The sequence below is a fragment of the Panicum virgatum genome, chromosome 3K (assembly GCF_016808335.1).
Source record: "Panicum virgatum strain AP13 chromosome 3K, P.virgatum_v5, whole genome shotgun sequence".
NCBI classification, from domain to species: Eukaryota; Viridiplantae; Streptophyta; class Magnoliopsida; order Poales; family Poaceae; genus Panicum; species Panicum virgatum.
In genome coordinates, this window is record NC_053138.1 from 10,145,356 (window position 1) to 10,160,577 (window position 15,222).

General features: G+C 55.4%; 1 protein-coding gene across 1 annotated transcript; it reads left to right on the top strand.

The window, feature by feature from the left end:
- The first annotated feature begins 51 nt into the window (after positions 1 to 51).
- LOC120700583 lies at positions 52 to 724 on the top strand. Its single transcript, XM_039984836.1, has 2 exons — positions 52 to 375; positions 455 to 724. Exons 1-2 carry the CDS (start codon positions 52 to 54, stop codon positions 722 to 724), a joined length of 594 nt encoding a protein of 197 aa, XP_039840770.1.
- Positions 725 to 15,222: the final 14,498 nt, after the last annotated feature.

The window sequence follows — 15,222 nt, forward strand, 5'->3', positions numbered from 1 at the left end:
TAAATAGTTGATCGGATCCTGGGCGAATGTTGATGATCCCTTCCTGCCTGCATGCAGTGTGACGTGGGGCATGTACTGTGCTCGCCGTGCCGTGACAGGCTCAAGGACAAGCGCAGGTGCCATGTGTGCCGTGGCCGCACCACCGGTGGCTTCCGCCGGTGCCACGCCATGGAAAGCGTGGTGGAGTCCGCCCGCGTCGCGTGCCCGAACGCGGCCTGGCGGAGCCCCGGCGACGCCTGCAGTTTCGTCGTCGGCCGGATGGAGGTGCTCCTGGTCCACCTCGCCGACGCCGGCGTCCACGGGTGGCCGTGCTCCGCCAGGGTCAGGACCTGCGAGATGTCGAGCCGCATCCGCCTCAAGGACGGCTTCAACTTGGTCCGCGCGCCTCGACAACGACCATGGCAGGGCCGACAGGCAGTGCCTGTTCCTGATGGACGTGGTGCGCCAGCCGCAGAGCCGCGCCGTCTCCGTGCTCCTCCACCCCCGCGCCGCCGCCGTCGACGACCAGCGCCCGTGCTGCTTGAAGAAGATGACTTGCGAGCTCATCACCAACTCTATGGACGACTGGCTGCAGACCAAGTTCGTGGTAACGTGCGCGGATCTCTCCGGCGGGCGGCGGCACAACCCGGACGAGCGGTTCCAGGTCGTCGTGCCGGATTGCGTTCTTGATAACGGCGAGAATGCTCCTATCAGCGTTGAGTTCTGCATTCAAAGATTCCCTTGACTTGGTGATCGAGGCATTTAATTTTGCTATTTTCTAGTGCTTGGATGTTTGCTGTGGGAGTTGATCAAACTGTGGACTTAAAACATGCCTAATTTCAAAGGCTAATCCCAGTGCAAGATTTTATGTTGATGTTTCCAAGATAGCCACGTAAGCAAGAAGACTATGAAAAAATAGTTGAAACTAAAACTCCCAATGCATAGTTTCATGTTGTGGTTTCCTAGGGTCTATGTTGCGTTTAATTTCAAGACTCATAGAGTATTGGTATTTATGTAGAGAGAGTTTCATCTAGATGAAACTGGTTTATTCTCTTTCTTCTTAAATTCTATGTCATGTTATCATATAATTCTATATAGCATGTTAATTAATGTACATGAAACTCCTATAAAATCCCCATTGAGAATGGCCTAATAAATAACCATGCATGTGGATCGGAGTTGTTAGAATATATAATAATGCTTCTATTAGTGCGTGCCCCTCTCTCAGAAATGCCAGAATCCTGTCGTACACACACAATGACACATTAAGGAAACAAAACAATTTGTTCATACATCAGATTATGCTTGTACCAAACAAACCGCATGCTTCTCTTATAAAGATCCTAACCCAAGTAACTGATGTGCATAGATTTTTAATCGGAGGCTCTGTTTAGTTCTAAAAAAAAATTCTACAGTACTCATGGAGCATTAAATGTCCAACTGATTAAAAATGTACACAGTCCAACTAATTACATCGAATCTTTAGACATGCATGGAGCATTAAATGTAGTTAAAAAATAACTAATTACACAGTCCAACTGATTAGCACGAGATGAATCTTTTAAGCCTAATTAGTTCATAATTAGATATTATTTATTAAATAACAACGAAATGCGCTACAGTACCAAAATCTAAACTTTTTCATCAACTAAACACACGTTTTATGTACTTGTAGGCTACCTCAGAGCTGCGAGGCACGTCGAAGAAGGCGTGCGAGACGAGGCTCTCCCTGAACCCTAGGAATGTAGGAATCTGGTGGAAGAAAGAAATTTCCCCTCGCATCCTCTTCTCCTTGAGATCGTATAACCTAGCCGTGGTACTGTAGTGGGAGCGGTTTCCAATCAGGATGGCGCCGCCCCCAACCGAGAGAAACATCATCGTGTGCAAGTCCGACGAAGCAGGGTCTCGGCAGCACAGCGGCACCACCACACGGCACCGCAGCGTCCAGGTCTCCGTCTCGTAGTCCTGCAGGGCCCAGACGGCCAGCGACGTCGCGTCCTGCATGGCCGCCACGCTGAGCTCCCCGCCGCCGTCCAGGTCCAGCAGCGCCGTCGCAGTCGGCGCGCCGCCGCCGGCTCGCTCCGGCACTGGCGGCCGCGACATGAGCCGGAACGCCTCGGAGGCCGTGTCGAACCCCAGCATCTTGCCGGTCCTGGCCTCGGAGTGCGAGGCGAGCCAGTGGAGGGTCCCGCGGCGAGCCAGGGGGCGTCGTACATCTGGCTTGCCGGAGGAGGAGGAGCCCGCCCGAGCCGGCGGGCCTGGGCGCCGCCGGCCGTCGTGGGGGTCGTGATTCAAGCGACCAAAGCAATGTAATCAGTACCAGGAACCCAGAATGTTAGCACTTCGTTCTCAAAGGCAAGAGGTTTTGCCACAAAAAGCAAAAAGTCTGAGACTGAGACTGAAGACTAAACCCATAGGACAAGCTCACAAGAACTCTCAACACGCAGAAGATAAAGACAAGTATAATTTGGAATAGAATCTTTCTAGCTCATGGAGTGCGAGTGCTTTGATCAGTCCCAAAGGCGGACATCAGTGCTACAGTGCCCTGATCTGAATTCACCAAAGGCTCAGAGCATGCTTATTCGGCAACTGAATAACTGATGTCAAGCCGGACAGTGCAGAGTGTTTCTTCACTGATGTGGCCCACGCGGCACCTGGATTGGAGGCGAACATGGCGGCTGCGGCAGCTGCATACGACGGCGCCATCATCGCCACCGCCCGACTTTGTTACTGCCTGCCTGTGGCGTCCACCATCGGCGAGTCCTCGCCGTGCGACCTCGATCTGTTTCCGCAACCAGCGTCCGCGTCTTCAACAGGCCGGGCACAGAGCCGCGTCGCGCCCCTGGCCGCGCGCGCGGCGAGGACTCCGAGAGGGAGAGCCGCGACGGAGGCCAGCGATGGTCGATTGGTCGTCACTCGTCAAACGGCCGCCGACGCCGACGTCCCGGCAGAGCACTGTCCGCGCCCGTGTCCTCCACATGACGTCCCGCCGCGCCCGGCCAGCATCCCCGTCGGTCCCCTTCGCCTCCATGCCTGGTCAGATGCAAGATGGAAAGGAAAGGCTCCCGAGTGCCAACGAGGAAAGGCCGAAGGGGGTGGAGGCTAGGGACAGCCTGAGTTCGGCCGGCGGCGCCCCGGCTCGCCGTGGGACGGCAAGATACCAGGCGCTGACGGTATTTGTCTATTTGAGATGCCGACGGGCGGACGGTATTTCAAATACCGTCCACCCCTGTTTACTAAACGCCGTCCGATTGGACATGTGCGATCCAGATTGGCGGATTAGAGGACATCCCCATCACAAAAGCGTCTGCCCCGCAGGCGCGCGGCCCGGCAGCCGGTGCCCGCGGCGGTGGTCCGGTGGTTCGGCCGCTCGGGAGAAGCGGCAACTTGCTCGCTTCGATTCGCCGGCGACGGCGGCCACTGGAGGCGCGATCGCTGCAATGCAAGCAACGCCGCCAGCCATACCACGCAACTCTCATGTCCATGCAGCTGCAACTCTGGTCTCCCGCGCACCTGTGCCAGCGCCGTAGCTGCTCCCGCGGCACGCTGCGGCTCGCCGGAGAACCGTCGCGTTCCGGCGATCCACGTCTGCAGTTTCGCGAACTCTGCATCCCTCGCCTCGCCGCATGCGTTGGCCTGGTGAATTGGTTGGTTGGTTCTACCTCTGAATTTCGCTGGACAGGCCATCAGAGGCCAATCCCATCAACAATCCAGCGATCGCTTAACTGAACATAGCAAAGATCAGTGCTGCACTGAACTGGACCTGCCATATGGTTAGGAATTCTACTTTCCTGTTGACTAACAGACGGCATGAAAAATCAGTTCGGGTATTCATCAGAAAGAAAAATCAGTTCGGGTATTCATCAGAAAGAAAAATCAGTTCAGAATTCAGACCAATATAATCGTAGCAGGGATGACAGTAATCATGATCCCAGGAATGGTCTGATGCTAGCCTTGGCTTGCCATTGCACCTGCAAAATCAGCTGATTGATGTTCCCTCAAGTATGGACACTTGAAGAAGTCTCGACCGATATTTTGCACAATAAAGCATGAGAAATATAGACTGATGTATGTAACCACACAAGCATGGAGTCTGGAATCTGGATGGGGCGGCGTCCAGGGCACGGCGTGGGCGGCGTCGGTGCAGCCGCACCATGTCTCCAGTCTGCACAAGCGCGCGTCTCGGGTCGCGCCGCTCGCCGACGGCCATGGGACCCAGCCCGCGCATCCAACCCTCCTCTTCAGAGTTCTGAGACGGCAGCAGCCAGCCCACCACGCATGGCTTCCGGCGGCTGCTGATGCCAGCCCACCTAGCTGGCAAAGCAAGCAAGTCTTCAGCCGGCGCCCAGCAGAGCACCACGGCCTTGGGTCGGTGAGCCAGACGAGGCCACGAGGAAGGGAGACTCCTTCCGTACGCCGATCTGGGCCGCACAATATCGATCCGGCGGACGGTAGATGCCCAGGGATGGACGGTATTTCAAATACCGTCCACCCTTGGGGTCCAACGAAACGCCCGCGCGCCTCGACGCCGCGGCTCGCCGGAGCGGCGCAGCACTCTGCAGGTCTCCTTAGCTTCTATCCCTAATCCCCTCCGGTTCCGACTTCCGACACCTCGGAGTCATGGCGTCTTCGCATCTAGCCAGTGACATGCTAAGGGATCGACGGGGTGGGGGTGCTGGACGGACGCATCTAGCCAGCGGACGCATGGCGCTCGGACCAAGCTCCGGCGACTCGCCGGCGGTCGCCTCCTCCACGTCGCCGAGCCCCGCCGGAGAGAGTCACAGCCGTCTGAACATCTGGGCTGAGCTGGCCGCCGACGCCGGCGTCTCGGCAGAGCATTGCCGGCGCCCTGTGTCTGGCACATGCCGCTCCATAGCGCCCGTCCAGCCGGTCAGCATCCCCGTCGGCCCCCTCGCCTCCATGGCTGGTCAGATGCAAGATGGAAAGCCGCCCAGGTGCCTACGAGGTAGGGGGTGGAGGCTACGGACAGCCTGAGTTCGGCGGCGCCACGGCTCGCCGTGGGACGGCAGGACCCCAAAAGCGCGGACGGTATTTGAGATGCCGATCGGGTGGACGGTATTTGAAATACCGTCGACCCCTGGGTGCTTAAAAGCCGTCCGATTGGACATGTGCGGTCTGGATCTGCGGATTAGGGGCCATCTCAAGAGCGTCTTCCACGCAGGCGCGCGCGGCCCGGCAGCCGGTGTCCGCGGCGGTGGTCCGGTGGCTCGGCCGCTCGGGAGAAGCGGAAACTTGCTCACTTCGCCGGCGACGACGGCGTCCAGCGGTGGCGCCATCGCGATCATACGGGTCCGTGATTCCGGGGGCATGCTGCACCAGCTCGGGGTTCCGGCGAGGCTCGCTCGTCCCGGTGCCGCGCGCACTGGACGAGCGGATGGCGGGACTGGAGGAGACCGGCAGCTGCGCGCGCTGGAACTGGCGCGCCAACAGCGAAGAACACGTCCAGAACGCGTCCCGGCGGCGGTGCTCCTGCGACTGCGAGGCAGGACGTTGTCGCGGAGGAGACGAATGCGGGCGTCGTCTGGGTGTCTGTTCTTGTCAGGTTCTTGGAAGCCAGCAGCAGCCTCTTGCTGGTTAGTGTGTACAAATTTCATAACGCTAGTGATTTGTTGTAACACTGAATCTAACAATCATGCTGTAGCAGATGAAAATGTTACAGATTCGTTGCTAATAAAGAAAAAGAATCTGAGAACAAAAATTAATCTAGGTTGCACTGAAGACACAAACGAGCCATTATTCTGAAGTGGATGTGATCAATATTGAGAGGACCTTTGAACAGCTAGTTCCTCCACACAACCAGGAAGGATTAAATATTCTTGGATTCTTTGGTTCGATGTATCCTGCCTGGCTTGGTGCTACTACTTGTTTGTATGTATTCGGTGAAATACTTGAACCTCATAAATTGCAAAATCATGTGTGCATTACCTGGGCTACTTGAATCCGTCATATTTGTGATGAGGTTTATTTCATGCTGCTTGCCTTGCTCCTAGTTTATGAAGAATTGGTTAGTAGTATGAAGAACAATTGCCATCCTCTGCTCGGAAACAGATGGAACAGGGGAATCAACTGTGGCTGGCTCCTCGTCTTCCTCTGCTCTGGCTCTTCGTCTTCCTCTACTCGTAATGCTTCAGTGAGCTGATTTTGCAGTAGGAACGACATCCTTGTTCGTTAGCTGCGACTGCAACAGTCCTTCCCGATGAGCACACACGAGGCCACGACGAGAGGGTCCTCGAAGATCATCGACCATGAGTAACGGCATCGGCATCGAAGCAGTCACCGCGCACTCACCTCCGACGAGACCGCCCTGTGCGCTCAGGCCGCCGGCGTCATGGACAGCCCGACCACCTGCTGGACGACGCCGCCGGCCGTCAGGCCTAAGATGCGCGCTTGGTGGAGCCGCAGGCGGCGTGCCGGAATACGGAGGAGCGGCTAGAATGCCGGCGCCGGGAATCAAGGGACGGCCTGGGTGCTCTGCCGCGCGCTCCGGTGAGCCGCGGCGTTGAAGCGAGCAGCGCCAGCGCGGAATTGGACCCCAAGGGTGGACGGTGTTTCAAATACCGTCCACCCCTTGGGTGGTTGCAAGCCGTGCGATCGGGATTCGGCGGTCCATATTAGCCCGACCGCGGAGAACGTCTTCCTCGGCAAGCGCGAGCACGACTTGCGGACAACGGAAGCGCTTCGCCCAATTCGCCATCCCGGGGCTCCGGCGAGGCTTGTCCCTGCCCCCGCTGCGGCTGCAACGGTGCCGGCCAACGTCCCGAGCGGTGCTCATGGCGGGTGTTCGGATTCATCCAGGGCTCTAGCCTCCAGGCATAAAAGCTGCCAGCAATGAGCTCCGGAATTATTCGGATGGCCAACTCCGGCCATGTCAACTCCTGCCTCAAATGCGATTTACCCGGTTGTCGCTACATCATCTGTCAGACTAGTTCAGCATGCAAACTGGGCATGCAGTTTATGAAAAATCTTCTCCATACTAACGACGGCGCCATCGGCCATCCTCGCCGCCCACCAAAATGGCGGAGACCTCGCGTCCACCATCGTTCTCGCCATGCTCACACGAGCTCTGCTGCAACTTGCTTCTGCGTCTTCAGCAAGGCCGCGTCAGAGCCGCGTGTCGCGCTCTTGTCGCGTCACGCGCGCGGCGGGGACTCCGAGATGAAGAGCAGGGGGTGCAGTAAGGCCAGCGACAGTGAGGCGGACCGCGGAAGTGACTCTCTCCGGCGTGGCATAGGATCGACGGAAGCCGAGCAGCCGGCCGCCGCCGTTCAAGCGGAGCTTTGTGTTCGCACCGTGCCACCCGTCACGCCCAGCGCAGCCCGTCGGTCCGAGTTCGGCGCCGTGGTGACTGGGCATGCCGCAGGCTTCCAACGCTGGACGCTGGACGGTATGTCAGATAACGACGGGGTGGACGGTATTTGAAATACCGTCCACCCCAAGGTGCCTACTGGCCGTCCGGTCCATAATGGGGGCATCTCATGAGCGTCTTCTTCGCCCGGCACGCGCGGCGCGGCAGTCAGTGGCCGCGGTGGCTGAGGAGAAGCGGCGAGCCGGCCACTTGCTCACTTGGCCGGCGACGGTGGCCAGCTGTGCGACTGGCGAGATCACGGACGGATGTGCTCGTCGAGGTGCTGCGTCCGCTTCGGCTTCCGGCGAGGCGGCTCTACTCCCGGCGCCGCGCGCACTGGACGCGCCACCAGGACCGACCATGGTGATTAGAAGCTGCTCGCGCTTGTTGGAGGGAACACTCGCGGCCTGCCGGAATACGACAGTGAATCAAGCGTAGATATCGCCGGCATCGGAAGCTATGTACGGCCTGGGTGCTCTTCCGCTCCGGCAAGCCGCGGCGTGAAGCCGCACGGGCGCGGAGTTGGACCCCAGGGCTGGACGGTATTTGAAATACCGTCCACCCCTGTGTGGCTATAGGCTGTGCGATCGGGATTCGGCGGTCCAGATTAGGCGCACCGTAGAGCACGTCTTCGTCGTCAGGCGCAAAGATGGTGACCAGCCGTGGCGCCGCCGCGCCGACATGACCAGACGACGTGGTTGCGGAAGCGCCTCGCCCGCTTAGGCATCTGGGGCTCTGGCGAGGCTTGTCCCGGCGCCGATTGGAGACCTTCTTGCGCTTGAATTCGGTGCGGCAGGCACCAGCCATGACGGTGTCCGGAACGCGCGGTAGGGGCGGGGATCCTGTGAGCCAGCGCCGGCAACCAACCTCCGCGCCACACTGCGGCATCAGCAGCCAGAGCCCGGAGGCCATGGTGGGCTGCCGCATGGCTTGGAAGACGATGAGGATTGGATGGTCTTGGTCATCGCTTCGCTCCCTGTCGCGGCGCGCGGCGAGGACTCCGGGAGGAAGAGCAGGCAAGGCGACAAAGTAAAGCTAGCGGCGGTGAGGCGGATGCGACTCTCTCCGGCATGGCCGCCGTCTCGGCAGAGCTCTGTGTGTGTGCTCGCCGTGTCCGCCGCCCGCCGCGCCCAGCACAGCCCGAGTTCGGCGTCGAGACCAGCGCGCAGTGGCCGGCGGCGACCCAAGGGTGGACCCTGGACGGATACCGACCGGGTTGGACGGTATTTCAAATACCGTCCACCCCTGGGGTGCCTACAGGCTGTCCGATCCGACCTTTGCGGTCCAGATTGGGGCAGCTGGAGTGCGTCTTCCTCGCCAGGCCCGCGCGGCGCGGCAGGCCGGCAAAGCCGGTGACCGAGGTGGCTCTGGAGACTTCGCCGGTGACTGTGTGCGGCGGTGGCGTGATCGTGATCGGACGTGTTCGTCGAGGTGCTGCGTCCGCTCCGGCTTCCGGCGAGGCTACTTCGAGCGCGCACCGCGCGCACTGGACGCGCGGCCACGACCGGTCATGGCGATTACATGGCAGAAGCTGCTCGCGCTGGAATTGGCAGTCACCGACCTTGGCGCCGCACCAGCAAAGAGCGCGTCGCGGACGAGACGAGCGCGGGCGTCTGGTCGTCGGTTCTTTTCAGGGCCGGCGCTCCGAAGACGGAGGAGGGGTGGTGACCGCGTTGGGTGTCCGTGGCACACTGCTGCAGCAAGCCAGTAGCAGGCTGATGCCATGGTAGTCCGCCGGTTACGAAGTGGGTTTGGAATTGAATGACCGATTGGTCTCGCTCACTTCCCGTCGGCCATCGAAGAGCATGCGAGCTCGGCATCTTATCAGAAACCTGCAGTTGAAAAGTATCCTGCCTGGCTTGGTGGCTTGGACGCTTGGTGCTACTACCTGCCTGCCTGCCTTGAGTGAAATTCCTGAACCTCAATAGCTCATGAATTGCAAATCACTTCCAAACGTGCAGTTCTCCAACCCGAATTACCTGCAAATCAATTTGAAGTGTGAAGAACTGCATGCTGATGCTGTTGGCTCCTGATCTGCACGCATGTAACAGCAGCAAGGTACATTTGTCCATGTGTTTGTTACAGTAAAACTATATGTCTTTTTCTTCTGCACAGCAGCAGATAGCCACGCATGTAACAATTGGAGTACTCTGTTGTGCCGTTGGTGTTTGTCGATTTCATGTGCTCAGTGAGTTGTGATGTGAGGCTACTTGTAGAGAACCTCCTGCACTGACTTGTCCTCCTGCAATGCAAAGCCCTGCTTTGCAGCAACTGATGACCAGCATGCCATCCTCTGCTCGTTATGGCGGTCTGTTGTTTTTAGTGTGCCCGCCCCCTGTGAGTGATGATGGAGCAGAGGAATCAACTCGGGCTGGCCTGGCTCCTCGTCTTCCTCTGAACACTCGCTCGTTGATCAACGCCTGCCTTTTGTGTGAGGAGGCCGAATTAGTTCTACTTCCTAGAGTTTGAATCCGACTCGTCCCACGCTCGGATCCGCCGCCGCCGCCGTCTATATGAGCTCCCTTACCAGAATGGGGTTTTATTTACCGATCACGTGGAGAGATGGAGGCCTCGACACCGACACCGGCGGCGCACGGGGACCCTAGCAGGAAGAAGAGAGCGCTGGAGCTGGGCCGGCCGGCGTTCGTTGCGAGGGAGGACGGCGCCTACCACGACGTGGAGATGCCTAAGAAGCACAGGTGCGGCTACAACGGCGTGGCAGCGAACCCGCGCTACTGTGCCCGCTTGCACCTCTTGACTGATGACGGCGGCGGCACGGCGGGGAATAAGAGGGGGCTGGGGCCGACAAGCCGGAGTTCTTCGCGGCGGAGGAGAGTGGCGGCGCCTACCAACATGCCCAAGAAGTACAAGTGCGAGTACATGGCGGACCCGGAGCGCTCGGTCTCGCCCCGCACGAACGCTCTCGACGCTGACGAGGCAGGCTGGCTCGCCATGCTATTCCGCATATTGAGGCCTTGAGGGTCTCCGGCAAACCATGGCCGCTGCCCGTCGCAACTGATCATATTCAGATCATGCATGGATCAACTGTCGATTTCATCTGAACTTGTACTGTGAATATTTTAATTGTTTATTGATACAATTAAGTTTTCTCTCTGCATTCTCATCAACTATTTTCTTTATTAATTGTAGATAAAATTGTGGTCAATTAATATATTTGTGAAACCTTAAAGGTGACTGTGGTAAGATTTTTGTTGAAAATAATAGTGCATACTTGAAAAGATTCTAGAAGAATTTGGAAATCATAGGAGTGAGAAGTTGTCATGCTTTATGGAAAGGTAGGAATTTTCTTGAATGAGTTATTTGGCATGGACGCATGGTTGGATAAGGATGAGTGAAAATTCTAGAGTTAGATATTTTGTAAAGAAGAGTGTGGAAGTTGCCACATGGTAACACCACAATAAACATGAGCACCTATATAGAGATGCTCTCCTCCCCTCTTGTCCAGATGCGAGTGTCTATCCCTCACGAGAGTGAAATAACACCTCTTCTCACTCGATTTTTTGGACCCTTGGATTATAATCCAACAACTCTCCTTCATCTTCTACCTCCCGCCACAACCCCTCCCCACCTTCTTCTTCCTTGCGCCGGCCACCACCGCCGCCCTAGCCCGCCCACGTCGGCCACTGCACCAGCCTCTCCCGCCTCTTCCCGCCACCGCCACCCCCCCGCGGCACAGCCCAACCGCCGTCCTCCACCGCCCGGCGCCCACCACCACCGCCGGGCCGCCTGCCGCCGCCAGCCCTCCTTCTAAGGCTGGCGGTGAGCAGCAGCCCCCCAGCAACCCAGAACCCGAACCCTAACCTCGGCGGCGATGCTCGCCGGAGTTGGAGAAGGAGGTGTAGATGGGGAAGAAGAAAATTCGAGTGAGGAGAGCCTCCAAATCACTCGGGTGAGGTTTAGCTTTCCCCCAATGGGGAATATGCTAAGTACAATGATGGATATTTTGATTGGTGAAAGAGAAATGAAAAGGAGGATTAGTATCTTTAGAGAGATTATATGATTGTGTAAATATCAGTGTCCTAAAGGCTCCTTTGGGGATCATAACTTCATGAAGAAGATCAAGATGGAGAACGCTGAGCAGTATGATGTTGAAACGATAACTTAGTTGGATGGGAATCCTAGAATTTCATAGTTATTTAAAAAAAACGATGACGATGGCACGACGGGTAATAAGAGGGAGCTGGAGCTCGACAAGCCGGAGTTCTTCGTGGCGGAGGAGAGCGGCGGTGCCTACCACGTCATGGACATGCCCAAGAAGTACAAGTGCGAGTAAATGGCGGACCCGGAGCGCTCTAGCTCGCCCTTCATCAATGTTCTCGACGCCGATGATGCGCGCTCGTTCGTCATGATGTTCCGCATGTTGAGCGTGTCCAGCAAGTATCTGCGGACACTCAAAGCCAAGACTGTCGCCACACGTTGCAACTGATCAGATTCAGATCATGCATGGGTCAACAGTTGATCCATCTGATCTTGTAGCGAGATGTTTTTATTGTCCTCGGGCACTTCAGCACCCTGCAGGACCTCGCGCCGGCACCCACGACGGTGCCGGCGAGATCGTCCTCGAGCACTCATCGCCCTAGTTCGTATCAGCATTGTCGACCTCCTTGGCCTCGGCGTCGGCGCCGTCACCACCCTGGTCCGGGTTGGGCTCGTCCTCGTCGACGATGTCACCGCCCTGGTCTGCATCAGCGCTCGTGGCCATGTCGTCCACACCAGCTGTGTCGCCATCGCTGTCGTTACCGTGGGCTTCGTTCACAATGACGAGCAGGGGCAACATCTTCACACCGCCACCCCTCCCGACAAGCAAGGCGAGTGCGGTCAGCTCATGTGGGAGCAGACCGCCTCTGAGCGCATCCTTGAGCGCGCGCTCGTCGCCCACAGAAGCTATCCGCTTCCGTCCAGCACCTCGACCAGGCCGAGGACGGAGCCAACGCCGATGTAGCCGATGAATCTGTTTCACTTGCCGAGCACTGACAGCATGGCGGCGCTAACACTCTCCGTTGCCAATCTTGGGACCCGGATGGGGACAATCTCCGTCGGCAGAAGCTGCGGTTGCGAACCCCTTCAGATTTAGGGAGAGATTGCACCGAGGAAAACCCAGAGTAACATCATGCCCAGGGGAAAGATTGAATCGCTAGCTGCAAGAAACCCAGCCCTGACCAAGGTAGCGTGAGGGAGGTAGGAAAGGATGCAGAACTCACCTGAGTCAGGTGTACATGCGGCGCCGGGTTGAGGGAAAGGGCTGCCTCAATGAACCAGTGCGCCATCGGGCCCTTCTTGCAGTCAGCGGCGACGTCATTGTGTCCCGAGCGGTGCCAGCCCGCGGGCCGGAGGTTTTGGTTGAAGTGCATGTTCCGCAGGAAGACGAGACCGCCGCCACAACCCACGCTAAACGCTTTCGCGCGAGGTAGTGTCCGGAGGTGGCGCTGTGGAGAAGGACGTTGTCGGCTCTGTCGTGCTAGACCTGCTGCACCTCCCACTCCGCGTTCGCGGATGCGCAGTGAGGCCGAAGGAAGATGCCGATGCCGTCCTCATCGGCGTGGAGATATGATGTCTTTAGAGAGATGATATGATTGTGTAAATATCAGTGTCCTAAAGGCTCCTTTGGGGATCATAACTTCATGAAGAAGATCAAGATGGAGAACGCTGAGCAGTATGATGTTGAAACGATAACTTAGTTGGATGGGAATCCTAGAATTTCATAGTTATTTAAAAAAAACGATGACGATGGCACGACGGGTAATAAGAGGGAGCTGGAGCTCGACAAGCCGGAGTTCTTCGTGGCGGAGGAGAGCGGCGGTGCCTACCACGTCATGGACATGCCCAAGAAGTACAAGTGCGAGTAAATGGCGGACCCGGAGCGCTCCAGCTCGCCCTTCATCAATGTTCTCGACGCCGATGATGCGCGCTCGTTCGTCATGATGTTCCGCATGTTGAGCGTGTCCAGCAAGTATCTGCGGACACTCAAAGCCAAGACTGTCGCCACACGTTGCAACTGATCAGATTCAGATCATGCATGGGTCAACAGTTGATCCATCTGATCTTGTAGCGAGATGACCTTAATGGGCCCCTTTTGGAGACCGTTCATCTCTAAAACAATCAAGTTCCGAATGCAAGTTTATACATGGAGTAAAATTTCTGATTATTAGATGAATCACTCAATGTCTGATCTTTTCTAAATATTAGTTATTCTCGAATAGCATTGTTGTTACTTTTTTTCGAAAAAAAATGAATTAGTGTTGTTGCATTATTTCTTTTATTCTGTATTTCTTTACAAATACATGTTCTTCAAGAATGATTTAAACTTGACTTTGTTTGCATAAATTTTTTTGAATAGGATAAGTGGTCAAACTTGATGTAAAAAAAGTCAAACAATCTATAATTTGAAACAGAGGGAGTAACTTTTAGTATCTCCCTAACATAAGATTTATAGCAACAAAAAAGCTAGCCATATGAAAGTTGTAGATTTAAACATAAGATCAAATGATAGTATTTTTCACTACAAAGTTTCAAAAAAATGTACATAATTGATTACAGGTTACGATTTTTAAAGCTTGAACCTCAAAGTACGTGTGTGTTTTGTATTATGGATGGAGTATGATGCAGTGCCGTCATTACCGTAGTGACGAGCGTTTTGTATTATGTGTTTTGTACAGTACTTGCACAAATTTGCATCATGCCGGTTTGGCTCCGGATTAGGTAACCGTGATCGTGAGACTGACGTGGTGGGCCCGATCTAGCAGGCCCCCGCTCAGGACAAAACCCACATGCAGTGCATGGAGACGATGGCGTCAGCACAACTGCACAAGGCAAAAAAAAGGCGGCCGTGTCGTCCTCCGTAGTCCGTACGGGTACGGTGGAGCTGACCTGAGCCTCGATCTAGTAGTCTGACACATGAGGACCCATCGGGAGACGAGCTGTTACATGAGTCAACACCAGCTGCCTTTGCATGAGGAGGCCGGCTGGCGAGGGAGGACGGCGCCTACCACGTCCCCCTGGAGATGCCCAAGAAGCACACAGGTGCGGCTGCCTACGACGTGCCGATGACCCGCGCCGCCGCGCCCGCGCGCAACTCTTGATTGACGGCGGCGGCGGCAGGGCGGGTGGAGAGAAGAACTAGTGAAGATGTTTCATTTATACGGGAATGTATATTTATGAAAATGGTATGTACGTTTTTTATAAGATCTAGCGGGAAAAGAGAAACAGGAAGATCGGAGTTAAAGTTAAAGTGTTAGAAAATTTAATTTTTTTTCCAGATGTAATAAAATAAGATCGTAACGGCCCCAGTTTATGCAAAACAGCCTAGGTAGCAGATGTAGCCCAAGTATTAAGGAGTACATGTATGATAGTATAAGCTGTTCGGTGAGGGCAAGAAGCATTTTTCGTCATTAAAGAGTTAGATGATTACCTTTTTTGTTTCAGAAAGAGCGATAACTGTTTGATTAAAGATGTAGTAGAGTTATCATTGTCATAATATGGGTAAAATAACTAAATGGTCCATACAGATTAGTATTCCAATAGTTCGAGGATAATTTTGCTGAAATAGCCAGGTTAGTCACATTTGGGTAAGGTAGCAAGATGCTAAATATTTACAATGGCAATTGTCTAGTTGGCCATACAGACATACGGCATTGGATTGTTTTCAAAATGCTGCGCAAAATTAAACAATCAGTTCTATTATGGAACAAAGAACTTAATATGCATTAGCTAGAGGTTTAGTTCTCAGAACTATTAGTTCTTACTAAGGCACTCCTAGTGCTATTGGTGATCCTTAATCATGGCTTGTTACAGCTAGTGCTGTTTTTGTACAAACTGTTGCTTTATGCATTCTTCAATAGGCAGTGAAGCTACAAGGC

Bases quoted from the DNA above. Each gene is read 5' to 3' on its own strand.
- LOC120700583 (XM_039984836.1), top strand. From the start codon at position 52: ATGCAGTGTGACGTGGGGCATGTACTGTGCTCGCCGTGCCGTGACAGG. The intron at 376-454 runs GTCCGCGCGCCT...CGCCAGCCGCAG, and splicing joins TCAAGGACGGCTTCAACTTG to AGCCGCGCCGTCTCCGTGCT.